Consider the following 13976-nt stretch of genomic DNA (forward strand, 5'->3'; position numbering starts at 1 on the left):
TTAGTATATAGGAATGCCAGAGATTTCTGTGCATTAATTTTGTATCCTGCTACTTTACCAAATTCATTGATTAGCTCTAGTAGCTTTCTGGTAGCATCTTTAGCATTCTCTGTGTATAGTATCATGTCATCTGCAAATAGTGACAGCTTTACTTCTTCTTTTCAGCTTTGGATTCCTTTTATTTCCTTTTCTTCTCTGATTGCTGTGGCTAAAACTTCCAAAACTATGTTGAATAAGAGTGGTGAGAGTGGGCAGCCTTGTCTTGTTCCTGATCTTAGTGGAAATGCTTTCAGTTTTTCACCATTGAGGACAATGTTGGCTGTGGGTTTGTCATATATGGCCTTTATTATGTTGAGGAAAGTTCCTTCTATGCCTACTTTCTGCAGGGTTTTTATCATAAATGGGTGTTGAATTTTGTCAAAAGCTTTCTCTGCATCTATTGAGATGATCATATGGTTTTTCTCCTTCAATTTGTTAATCTGGTGTATCACTTTGATTTGTGTATATTGAAGAATGCTTGCATTCCTGGAGTAAACCCCACTTGATCATGGTGTATGATCCATTTAATGTGCTGTTGCATTCTGTCTGCTAGTATTTTGTTGAGGATTTTTGCATCTATGTTCATCAGTGATATTGGCCTGTAGTTTTCTTTCTTTGTGACATCCTTGTCTGGTTTTGGAATCAGGGTGATGGTGGCCTCGTAGAATGAGTTGGGGAGTGTTCCTCCCTCTGCTATATTTTGGAAGAGTTTGAGAAGGATAGGTGTTAACTCTTCTCTAATTTAGTTTGATAGAATTCGCCTGTTTAGCCATCTGGTCCTGGGCTTTTGTTTGTTGGAAGATTTTTAATCACAGTTTCAATTTCAGTTCTTGTGATTAGTCTGTTCATATTTTCTCTTTCTTCCTGATTCAGTCTTGGCAGGTTGTGCCTCTAAGAATTTGTCCATTTCTTCCAGATTGTCCATTTTATTGGCATAGAGTTGCTTGTAGTAATCCCTCATGATTTTTTGTATTTCTGCAGTGTCAGTTGTTACTTCTCCTTTTTCATTTCTGATTCTATTGATTTGAGTCTTCTCCCTTATTTTCTTGATGAGTCTGGCTAATGGTTTATCAATTTTGTTAATCTTCTCAAAGAACCAGCTTTTAGTTTTATTGATCTTTGCTATTGTTTCCTTCATTTCTTTTTCATTTATTTCTGATCTGATTTTTATGATTTCTTTCCTTCTGCTAACTCTGGGGTTTTTTTGTTCTTCTTTCTCTAATTGCTTGAGGTGCAAGGTTAGGTTGTTTATTCGAGATGTTTCCTGCTTCTTAAGGTGGGCTTGTATTGCTATAAACTTCCCTCTTAGAACTGCTTTTGCTGCATCCCATAGGTTTTGGGTCGTTGTATCTCCATTGTCATTTGTTTCTAGGTATTTTTTAATTTCCTCTTTGATTTCTTCAGTGATCACTTCGTTATTAAGTAGTGTATTGTTTAGCCTCCATGTGTTTGTATTTTTTACAGATCTTTTTCCTGTAATTGATTCTAGTCTCATAGCGTTGTGGTCGGAAAAGATACTTGATACAATTTCAATTTTCTTAAATTTACCAAGGCTTGATTTGTGGCCCAAGATATGATCTATCCTAGAGAATGTTCCATGAGCACTAGAGAAAAATGTGTATTCTGTTGTTTTTGGATGGAATGTCCTATAAATATCAATTAAGTCCATCTTGTTTAATGTATCATTTAAAGCTTGGGTTTCTTTATTTATCTTCATTTTGGATGATTTGTCCATTGGTGAAAGTAGGGTGTTAAAGTCCCCTACTATGAATGTGTTACTGTTGATTTCCCCTTTTATGGCTCTTAGTATTTGCCTTATGTATTGAGGTGCTCCTATGTTGGGTGCATAAATATTTACATTTGTTACATCTTCTTGGATCGATCCCTTGATCATTATGTAGTGTCCTACTTTGTCTCTTCTAATAGTCTTTATTTTAAAGTCTATTTTGTCTGATATGAGAATTGCTACTCCAGCTTTCTTTTGGTTTCCATTTGCATGAAATACCTTTTTCCATCCCCTTACTTTCAGTCTGTATGTGTCTCTAGGTCTGAAGTGGGTCTCTTGTAGACAGCAAATATATGCGTCTTGTTTTTTTATCCATTCAGCCAATCTGTGTCTTTTGGTGGGAGCATTTAGTCCATTTACATTTATTTCATTATTACATTTATTTATTTCTTCATCTTTCTTAACATAAAAAATGGCATGCTATAGATAACGCTCTTGCACTTTGATTTTTGCTCATTAATATATCTTAGAAATTACATCAGTTCACAGAGATCATCATGTGTTTTTCCTGTCGCAGTTGTTTGGTACTCCATTATGTTTGGTCATTTGGGTCGTTTCCAGGATTTTGCAATCACAAACAATGCTGTAATGAATGACCTAGTGTATGTGTTTTTGCACTGTTGGAGGTCCATCTTCAGGATGAATTCTTAGAAGTGAAATGGATAGGTCAAAAAGTAGGTGTGTATGTAGATTTGTTAGCAATTGCAAAATTCCCTTCTGTAAAGAGTCCTACCAGTTGGCATTCTCATCAGCAGTAGATGAGTTCTGTTTCCCCACAGCCTCACAAACTGGGTGTGATATTATGCTTTCTCAGTTTTGCTAATGTAATAGATGAGAAATAGAATTAAAAAATGGTATCATTATAGTTTTAATTTGCATATTTCTTTACCATGGAACTATGGTATTTTTTAATCATACAATATTTTTTCATAGACGAAACTGCAAAGGAAATCCGAATTGCTTGGTTGGTATTGGTGAGCACATTTGGTTAGGAGAAATAGATGAAAATAGTTTTCATAACATTGATGACCCCAACTGTGAGAGGAGAAAAAAGGTAAGCCATCATTTTTTAAGAGATTTCTATATGGCATTCTTGTGTGTTTTATTTTGTGCCTATGATCAGAAACCATTACTGATTTCAGGTTACCTAAGCAGCTTTAAGATCAGTAGTGGAATTTAAGACTCTAAACCACTTGAATTGGAACAGTTCTTAATGGTATGCTTTAAAACAGGTAGCTATGTAATCCAGTAAGCCTTTTAAATAATAGTTTTAGTTCAATGCTGACTCTATGTTTGCTTTAACATAGCATGTTTTATTTTGAGCTCTTTTTAAGTCTCTTTAAAGGAGGTGGTAAATCCAGGGAACAAGCTCTCAATGATATTACTCTGCTTTCTTGGGCTTGTATTTTTACATATTATACATACAACAGAAGTTTTACCTTTTTTTTTTTTTTTAATGGTAATGCACATTAATACTTTCTAATGATAAAGCCTGGCGTTTACAAAGTAGTCACCTGTATAGGTATTTTCTCTCTTAAAAAGAACGATTCTTTGTAAGTTCAGGAATTCTCAGCCTTATCTTTGGAAAAAATTGCAACTAACTCCCTCCATCCCCCCCATCTCCCAGATCTATAGGATAAAAAGGAACTTTTCTGGAAGTTTCACTTTGTCATTCTGCTGAATGCTGGGCTCTTAGGAATATAGCAAATGAAAAACCTATGTACATATGTTTTAAATTGATGTTTCCTAGAGCCAACTGTTCTCTAAGCTTAGATTTAAGTGGATGGAGAAGACTAGAGATGCTGTCCTAAGTTTTTCCCCACTCCCACAGTCAACCCAAATGGGGCTTTCATGATAATTATGCCCTAACCTTTCCTGAGAGAGGCTCACAGTGTTTAGTGGTTGAGGCAGTTTAGCACATTTTTAATCAAATTTAAAATAAATACTTCTTGGGCTTCCCTGGTGGTGCAGTGGTTGGGAGTCCACCTGCCGATGCAGGGGACGCGGGTTCATGCCCCGGTCCGGGAAGATCCCATGTGCCGCGGGTGCCGCGGAGCGGCTGGGCCCGTGGGCCATGGCCGCTTAGCCTGCGCGTCCAGAGCCTGTGCTCCGCGATGGGAGAGGCCACAGCAGTGAGAAGCCCACGTAATGCAAAAAAAAAAAACAACATACTTCTCATAATTTTTTTATTTAAGGGGAAACTGGTTTTATAATTGTAAATTTTGTGTCTTCGTAGAACTCATTTGTGGGCCTCACTAACCTTGGAGCTACTTGTTATGTCAACACATTTCTTCAAGTGTGGTTTCTTAACCTGGAGCTTCGGCAGGCGCTCTACTTATGTCCAAGCACCTGTAGTGACTACATGATGGGAGATGGTATCCAAGAAGAGAAAGGTGAGTGGGGATGGGGATGGGGAGGGCTTACTGCTGAGCTTTTTGCTAGCTAGACCACTTTGAACCAACCATGTAGAGGAAACTTCACCTACAGTTTCCCTCTGTAATACACTGTGATTGCAGTCCATTAAAGTCTAGTGATTGAGAGAAATCAGTCAGTAAAGCAGACAATGTTACTCTTTTGCCTAGTTTGAGAGACTTAATAAATACTTCAGTGTACCCACAGCCTTTTGTCTTGATTCCCAAATAGGCTGATTTACAAAATACCCTCTAAAATTAAGATTAAATTAACCAAGCTTGGCAAAGCAAGCTACTAGTATGCGACTACACTCATTGCAAATTTAGAAATCAGTTTCAAACTGTTCTAGTGGAATTATTTAGTTTTTTTATGCATAATATGTGGATTGTTATTCCTAATTGATATTTCTATTTAGAAATTATTCTCTTTGAGATGGAACTTCCATGGAATGACCAGCTTTTTCTTCTTCTCAAAGCTGGGGGATAGAGGGAAGTGAGTATAAGATTACACAGGTGTAGGAGCTCCAGGTTGGGAACCGTTGACTCTTGTTCTCGCTTGTAAATCCTGTGCTGTCTTTTATGTGATCTGACTTGGGCACACAGCTCATGTCTTTGGCTCTGAGAGAGAAAAGATAGGGTTCCTAAGTCCCACATCTTCTTTCTTGCTGCTCTTTCGATAATGGTAATACTTTTGGTCCTTGTTAACAGTTCAAAACAGTGCTTAAAAATTCTTAAGTTTGTTTCCCTAAAGCTTTATTCCTATAGTTCTGAATATTTAAATCTAGATTAATAGTATAGAAGGTATTGATGTTTAAAGAATTAGTGTATGTAAAGGATGAGTAATGGAAAATGGATCATTTTTAAGTTTTAGCATTGTTTTTGCTGAAGTATAAATTTACCAATGAGAAGATAGCTAAATAACAAGTGGAAACTAAATGTCTATTTTGTAAAATGATGTACCATGGCCACCTTTGGATATTGTGGTTTTAATATGTATCTTCAAGAGAAGTGTTTTTTGTTTTGTTTTGTTTTTTTAGTATCTAAACACTTAGATTTTACTATTTCACCAAAGCCCTTAACCTTGTTCTCGGATAAGAGTGTGCATTTCTGGTGCTATTAGCAGACACAGTGCAGTGTAGTGAGAAGGGTTTGTGTTGGAAATGATGGGACTTGAGTTCTAGACCCAGCTCCACTACTCCCTTATTTTACAGATAGGAAAACCAGCAGAGGACAAGTTATTTAAGATCTCATGTAGTATCTAATCTGTAAAATAAGAAAGTTGGAGTAGATACAAACTTACTTGAAGGGCTTTTAACATCATGTAAAGCCCCTGCACCCCAGGAAGTAAGATTTTTATCTTTATTTTACAAATGAACTATTGACTCTTCCTTTCCACAATTGGTGAGTCACAATTGGTAGTAAAGAGGTAAACCATTCAGACCAGTCAGGAGACAAACTACACAACGATTTGAACTGACAAAAAATTATTAATAGGAAATTAGAGTATAATAGGGGAATTGGTTAGTAAGAATTAAAGAGGACTTGAAAAAAACACAGATATAGCAGATAGGGGAGCAGCCACTACCCCAAGGGCTGAAAAAGAATACAGAAGGAGTCCCACACCCCCACTGACCAGGCCTGAGATCCAGACCTCACTGGAGAAAGCACTGCCTGCCTGAGCTCACTGGATGGCCAAGAAGGTGCTGAGATGCCTCAGTGGGTTTCCTTGCTGGAAACTGTCCTCAGAGAGGTACTGGGCCTTGGAATCTCTTGCAGAGAGTGTCCAGGAGGTCATTCACAGGGTGGTCATTCAGGAGGAAATGCCTCACAAGAGGCATCCCACTGAAGCTACCAGAGGAGGTGCCGGAAGAAGCTGCTGGCCACTGCTGGCTGAGGGAGCCCACAGAGCCTGGTGACACACGGAGTGGAACCCTGGAGCGCCCTCTACTGACAAGACTCAACTTTACACTAGCTGGCAAAGGAGGAATCTTTGCAGAGCTCATCTCTTAGCACAGAGCAAGCAAAGAAGGGTGGATTTGGAGCTGAGAGGCAATTAATCGATAACTGGCACAGAAGAGAATACACAAATCTTTTAGGGCTCTTGAGATTCATGCTTCCTATTTTCATACCTTCTCCGAACTCACTAAAACTTGAAACTAAATTTTAAGATTTTTAACAGTAAATTGTTATATCGTTCATGCAAGTTTGAATCAGTGTGCTTGAGATTGTTGTCATTTGCTCTGTTTGTGGCAAGTTCACATTAATGAGATTATATTAAAGTATTTGGCCATTTAATGCAAATAGTAAATATAGTGTATGGTTTTTATTACTGGAATGGATGTTTCGGTGTGATTTGACACTCTAGAAGCCATAGTCATGATTGCGATTGTTGTTGTAACATATGTATAGCCTCTTGCCTTTAGGGGATGCATATAGACAGTCATGGCTGCCTCATGACTTCCAAAAGATGTGATTACTGATTTCTTTTAAAGTTTTAAAACTATAATAAAACATTATTATAGTTTGGATATAAGGGTGTTTAATTATAATTACGTTCTCATGCGGAGTACATATTTTTAAAAAGTAGCAGTTTTTAAAAGAACAAACATTTCTTTAATAGATTATGAGCCTCAAACAATTTGTGAGCATCTCCAGTACTTATTTGCCTTGTTGCAAAACAGTAATAGGCGATACATTGATCCATCGGGATTTGTTAAAGCTTTGGGCTTGGACACAGGGCAGCAGCAGGTAAGAACCTTTTATTTTTTTAAATATAAAAAGCATTCCTTACAATCTTTATAGAAAGAAATGAAGAAATTTTTAAAAATTAATTTTTTCCTATTTTATTTACTGTTCAGTATATTATACATTTTCCTTGATCTCATTTCTGAAAATCCATATGTGGGCACAAACTGATCCAGCATAGCTCTAGTCCTTGTTCCAAAATGCTAAGTTCAAAGTACAGATAATTTCTGGATTATTTTACTTATTACTATTTGTAACAGAAATTGAAAAGCAAGGTATGATTTTTTTTTTCTTTTTATTAACCCAAACCTGTATTGTAGGATGCCCAAGAATTTTCAAAGCTCTTTATGTCTCTTTTGGAAGATACTTTGTCTAAACAAAAGAATCCTGATGTGAGGAACATTGTGCAACAGCAGTTCTGTGGGGAATATGCTTATGTAACTGTGTAAGTGTGTTTCCACTTTTTCATCATACATTTTATTCTAAAGCGGTTGCTTCTGTGTCTTCTGGTTCAGTTCCAGGTTATGGATTTAGTGGCCTGTCATGGGACCTGAAGTATTTATAGTAATACGTTTCCATGGGAACATGTAAACAACTGACTAGATAATTGCAGTTGAACCCATCCAGGTGTTGGGAACTGTGGTTGAGCTCTTGCTGTTTATTTCATGGCTGTGGTCTGGGCTGAAAGCATGAGATTGGAGCCTGCTGGAGTACTAAAAGTAAAACAACTCTTAAACTTTATCCTAAGCATAAAATGCATGGCCTCATCAATCACTTTGTTTTTATTTTTTTGAATATACATAGTGTAGATAATTTCTATGACAGAATTAAGGTAATAAATGCTTCTTTGTGTATTTCCAGGATGTAGTACAGTAGAACGTTATTGCTTTTCCCACTCTGATCTTAATTTTATCACTCTGCTTTATTATAGGTGCAATCAGTGTGGCAGAGAATCTAAGCTTTTATCAAAGTTTTATGAACTGGAGTTAAATATCCAAGGCCACAAACAGTTAACAGATTGTATCTCAGAATTTTTGAAGGTATTCAGATGTTGGCATATATGTTGTTTCTGCTCATTAACACTATTCTGAATGTCTTTGATTTTATGAATAAATTCATCATTTCAACTTTTTCTACATACGAGTGTCTCTGTTTATGTAATGATGTAGAAGAGACTTTTTAAATTATAAAATATTAAAGTAGGCTGCATTTAAAATAATTTTTGGGGCTTCCCTGGTGGCGCAGTGGTTGAGAGTCCACCTGCTGATGCAGGGGACATGGGTTCGTGCCCCGGTCCGGGAAGATACCACATGCTGCGGAGAGGCTGGGCCCGTGAGCCATGGCCGCTGGGCCTGTGCGTCCAGAGCCTGTGCTCCGCAACAGGAGAGGCCACAACAGTGAGAGGCCCGTGTACCGCAAAAAAATAATAATAATAATAATTTTTGACTGTTTCAGTTTATTTTATATGTAGAGTTATGTATGTGCAAAAACTCGTGTGATTGGGGTGTAAAGAGTAAGAAAATATAAGTGATGTTACCATAAGGTTAATTTACTTTTTCATTTAATGAGAACTAGACAGTGTTGAATGCAAATATTTTTTTACATCAAATACGGCCATTCTTCAGCCTCTCCACTCCATATCTGTGTGTGTGTGTATGTGTGTTTATTTTGGCCACACCAGGCGGCATGTGGGATCTTGCTTCCCCAACAAGGGATTGAACCCGTGCACCATGCGTTGGGAGCACGGATCCTTAACCACTGGACAGCCAGGGAAGTCCCTCTTTGTATATTTAGATTTATGCAGAGACAGGGAAATGGTTCCCCTTTGTTCGGAGTGGAAAAGTTGCTAAGAGGCAGCCTTTGTTATCATGTAGGAGCAGACACATAGCATGGTATTGATAGGTGAGCTTATTATATAGCTTCCTTTCTTAAAATAATTTTGTACTTTTCCTCCTCCTTTAGCACAACCATTAGAATGCTTGAAGTTCTCATTTATTGGGTTCATTCAGCTAAATATTGAGTGCTTACATGTTCAGGCAGTGTTTCAGCTGTTGGGAATAACCATATGGAACAAAACAGACATTTTTGCCTTTAAGAAGCTTATAGTGACAGTGGTATGGGGACCAGTGACGGACAATAAAATAAATGGAAGTAAAACATCTAGTGTGTCAACTGTAATAAGGGCTATGGAGAAAACTAAAGCAGGGAAGGGACATGGAGAATGTGGAGTGTGATTGAAAGTGGAGTAGTGAGTCATCCAAGAATTGGGGAGAAGAGTATCTGGGGCAGATGAAATAGCAAGTGTAGAGCATGAGACAAGAATGTGCCTGGTGGTTTGAGGAATAGCAGGGAGGTCAGTGTGGTTGAAACATAGGGAGGATGATAGAAGATGACATTGTGGAGGTAACTAAGGACCATATCAGACAGGGCCTGGTAGACCTTTGTTGGAAATCTGACTCTGAGTGAGATGAGATACCATGTAGGGCTGTATGCATAGGAGTGATGTAATCTGTTTCAACAGGATAACTCTGGTTGCTGTCTTGAGAATAGGCTGATGGTGGGGCAAGGGCCGACAGAAGGAGTTGATGGTGGCTTGGACCAAGGGTTAGCTGGAGAGGTGATAAGCAGTGTTTGGATTTTTTCAAAGTAGAGCTGATAAAATTGTAGATTGGATATGGGGAAAAAGAGAGGAGTCAGGGATTACTAAGGTTTTGTCCTGAGCAACTGGAATAATAAAGTTGGCATAACTAAGACGTGAAGGAGTGTGGGAAGAGCAGGCTTGGCAGAGGAATTAGGAATTTGCAGTGGGGCATGTTAGATTTGATAGGTATAGTTCAGGGGAGAAGTCAGGGCTTGATCAAATCACCAAGGGCATGAGAGAGACGAAGACCAAGGACTGAACCCTGGGACATTCAAACATTAAGAGATCAGAGAGACAGGGGAGCAGCTAGTCAAAGATGCTGAGGGGGATGTGAGTTGAGTAAATAGGCGAGTGTGGCTTCCTGGATCAAATAAGTAAAGTGGTGGTACTAGTATTGTATTACTGTATTTATTGTCTTGTAGTGTAATCTGTACCAAAAAGCTGTTGTAGAAACATAAAGGAAGTTGAGGTCTATCCTTATGGAGCTTTTTCTGTAAACCTACAGCATTGGAAACGCCTCATAGAGTAACTTTGTGGTTTCCTTTACTCATAGAACTACCTACCTATTACATCTGTGGGAAAGAACTAACTATAAGCCACAGCTGCCAGGGCCTCCCTGGTGGCGCAGTGGTTGAGAGTCCGCCTGCTGATGCAGGGGATGCGGGTTCGTGTCCCGGACTGGGAGGATCCCACGTGCCGCGGAGCAGCTGGGCCCGTGAGCCATGGCCACGGGGCCTGTGCGTCCGGAGCCTGTGCTCCACAACGGGAGAGGCCACAACAGTGAGAGGCCCGCGTACCGCAAAAAAAAAAAAAAGAGCTGCCAAGTAAACTGTGAAAAACCTAACAGTCAAACTTTTTTTAATCTTAGATATTGGCATATCCCAACGATCTGTACTGTTGTAGGGTGTGATAGCTTAGGAATGAATATGATTTGAACTTAATACAATTTTAGAGGGTGTCAAATTCAGAACCAGGCATATCCATCTCCTGACCCTAAACATGGTCCTACAGTAAATTGCTTGAGGAAACTGGATCCCAAAGGTTATAGGTGGGGAATTTTGAAGTGTGTCCGTATTCCATTGGAGATCAAAGACTGACTGACATGACAGCTGTGGATTGAGCAAAACTTCTTTTTGAAAGGGCTGTCTTATCTCGAAGATTTTGACTTTGGAGATTATCACTAAAATAATCACTAAGGTGATTGTCAGTGGAAAGAATCAGAACATGTGAAATTCCTTAAAAATTTATTGACTTAAATAATTTTGCATATGTTACACATAATAAAAAAAACCCTTTACACTGCAGAAAGTCAGCATAAAAAAAAAGAAAAATTTAAAAAGAAACCACCATTAGCTCTAACATTGCGTTTTTCTGCACTCTTAGTTTTGTGTCATGAATGTGGTTCAGTAACTTTAACTGTGTGTGTGTTTGAAATTTCTATATATAATTTCATATTCATTGCCCATATGTAGTTTCCGCCCATTTTCACTGTTTTAAAATTAATTTTGCTGCATCAAAGTAATCTATGATTTCTTTTAATTAATTAATTAATTAATTTATTTATTTTTGGCTGCGTTGGGTCTTCATTGCTGCGCATGGGCTTTCTCTAGTTGCGGTGAGCGGAGGCTACTCGTTGCAGTGTGCGAGCATGGGCTTCTTATCACGGTGGCTTCTCTTGTTGCAGAGCACGGGCTCTAGGTGCACAGGCTTCAGTAGTTGTGGCTCGCGGGCTTAGTTGCTCCACGGCATGTGAGATCTTCCCAGACCAGGGCTCGAACCCGAGTCCCCTGCATTGGCAGGCGGATTCTTAACCACTGTGCCACCAGGGAAGCCCCTTATGATTTCTTTTCTAAACCTACTTCCTTACAATTCCCAGAATTGGGATTATCAGGAGAAAAGATCTAAAGTCAAGTATTTTTAAAATCATATGTTTTGGAAAGAGAAACATTGGTTTTAAATCATTGTATACAAATTAATAATGTCACTGCTAAGCTAATACAGTCTTATGTTTCCTTCATTATTTATAATAACTTGATCTTAAAGAGCTTGAATAGAAATAGAAGCTATTAACTAAAATGAAATTATAATTTGCATCATAGGGTTGATCACTTAAAAAAATCTTTTCTTTTTTTTCTTTTCTTTTAATGTGTCTTATTCCTGATCAGGAAGAAAAATTAGAAGGAGACAATCGATACTTTTGTGAAAACTGTCAAAGCAAACAGAATGCAACAAGGAAGATCCGACTCCTTAGTCTTCCTTGTACTCTGAACTTACAGCTAATGCGTTTTGTCTTTGACAGGTAAATATGTGCATGTCGTAGTGTTTGTTGCTCACTGTGGACTAGTATGTACAGATTTTACCATAGATAAGATAGTAAAATGCTTATAATTTGAAAGTCAAGATTTGGGGATGAAAGTTACAGCCTGTCATAATTAAGAACTAGAAAAATAGAGAATCCTTATTTTTTATTCTGAAAAATTATTAAAAACTGCCAAGGAAAAGCAGACATTTAGGTAGGAACTGAATTTCCTTGACATTCTGTTTTATTGTATAAGGACTTGAGTAAATTTTCTACTCACTACAGTACATCCCCCATTCCCATGGAGATAGATCAGGCAATTTTTTTTCACATGTGCATTTCTTCTGTAAAGCAGGAACATGTATGGTTTCCTTTGTAATAAAACTGAAACTTCTAGAAATGTACTGTTTGGAATTAGCACTTTAAATTCATACCTTTTAGGGTGTTGATTATTTATTGCCCAATTCTAAGACAGTGTTACGTTTTGAGCAAGATTGCTAAATGAAATCTACCTAGCTGCTATCCAGTTTATTAAAATAACCAGTAGACCTTATACATTGTTTTATGGTTGTTTTAAATATAAATATAATTAGCTTTTTCTTGGTTAGGCAAACTGGACATAAGAAAAAGCTGAATACCTACATTGGCTTCTCAGAAATTTTGGATATGGAGCCTTATGTGGAACACAAAGGTAATATTTTTACCAAGCAGTGATAATTATAATGCTCAGAAACGAACTTGTGATCTATTTGTGTTCAGTACAGAGTAGCATTTTACTACTAAAGTTTATTTGCTAATCTTTGAGAACAAAGGCATTTTAGGTGAGCCGATATGTTACTTTGATTTTCTATGAGTGAGTACATAACAAAGATTAGATGGTTCATGGATGTATATTGGGGTTGGCCAAAATGTTCATTCACGGAAAAACCCGAACAAACTTTTTGGTCAACCCAGTATATAATTAATGGTATAAAAGAATAAAAAATGAAAAATACTTCACTGTTCCTGTACTCAAGGCTTGTTACCTTAGCCTCAATACCATATCTGTAATTCCTCGTAAAATTAAGGGTCTCCAAGCTGCCTCCATTCACGTTTTTAAAAAACATTTTATCAAAAACATTAGATGGCCTAGTTCCAATATTTATGCTATAATTATATATATGACCACTGATAAGTTGTAGGATGCTATGACAGAGTCTCTAATAACTTACTCTTCTTTTTCTTTTGGTAGTCTTCATCTTACCAAACAGGATGATTCTTGTTAGAGAAAAGAAACATCTTGCCCTTTGTTTCTCCTGCCCGTACTGGACAGACCATTTTACTTCTCTTTTAAGATTGACCTTAATGTTTGTGAAATTTTTAATACAGAAATTACATCATAAACTTTGTCTCCATAGAAAAGTTCTGGTGGCAGCTTATAAATAGAAGCAAGCCATGAAGTAAAACCTTCAACAGAAATGATTGGGGGGGTTGGGGGAAGTGATGTGATAAATATTTAAGCCTTAAAATGTATGGTGCTCTCTAATCAGTACTGGAGTTTAAAATTTACACCTGTGGAAGGAGGAAACTACTGTAGAAGTTGCTGCTGGACTTTGTTACTATTGTATTTGGCTGAATGAATAAACTTTAGCAGTAGTTCACTTTACATAGTAGTTTGCTTCCTGCCTCCTTTGTTTAGGTAATTATTTGAAATTAGAGAAGCCTGATGGCTTAGTGATTTCTTAGGAGGTGTAACAGTATTCCTTTCTTTTTTTTTTTTTTTTGGGTGCGCTGTGTGGCTTGCAGGATCTTAGTTCCCCGACCAGGGATTGAACCCCAGGCCACTGCAGTGAAAGCATCCAGTCCTAACCCTGGACCTCCAGGGAATTCCAAAATTATTCTTTTCCTTGACTCCAGTGTATGATTTTGAATAGTTCTTATTATTCAATTTATTATATATTTGTCCAATTTATATTGTAAAGAAAACCTTTGACCATAATAGGTCAAAAAAGCTGTATATATAATTTTTGTATGTTGGATTACTAAGTAATTTTTTTTTTTTTTTTTTTTTTTGGT

General features: G+C 37.5%; 1 protein-coding gene across 2 annotated transcripts in view; it reads left to right on the forward strand.

Annotated features, from left to right (window-relative positions):
• Window positions 1–13976, forward strand: part of USP48 (ubiquitin specific peptidase 48) — a 71223-nt gene that overhangs the window by 12949 nt on the left and 44298 nt on the right. For both annotated transcript variants that reach the window (XM_007459210.1, XM_007459211.1), the window contains exons 2-8: window positions 2759–2879; window positions 4062–4218; window positions 6857–6984; window positions 7302–7426; window positions 7913–8021; window positions 11788–11921; window positions 12530–12612. In XM_007459210.1, the coding sequence (XP_007459272.1) occupies window positions 2759–2879; window positions 4062–4218; window positions 6857–6984; window positions 7302–7426; window positions 7913–8021; window positions 11788–11921; window positions 12530–12612 (857 nt within the window). The remainder of the gene's footprint in view (window positions 1–2758; window positions 2880–4061; window positions 4219–6856; window positions 6985–7301; window positions 7427–7912; window positions 8022–11787; window positions 11922–12529; window positions 12613–13976) is intronic.

This window comes from Lipotes vexillifer, unplaced genomic scaffold, assembly GCF_000442215.2.
Source record: "Lipotes vexillifer unplaced genomic scaffold, Lipotes_vexillifer_v1.1 scaffold496, whole genome shotgun sequence".
Classification (NCBI taxonomy): domain Eukaryota; kingdom Metazoa; phylum Chordata; class Mammalia; order Artiodactyla; family Lipotidae; genus Lipotes; species Lipotes vexillifer.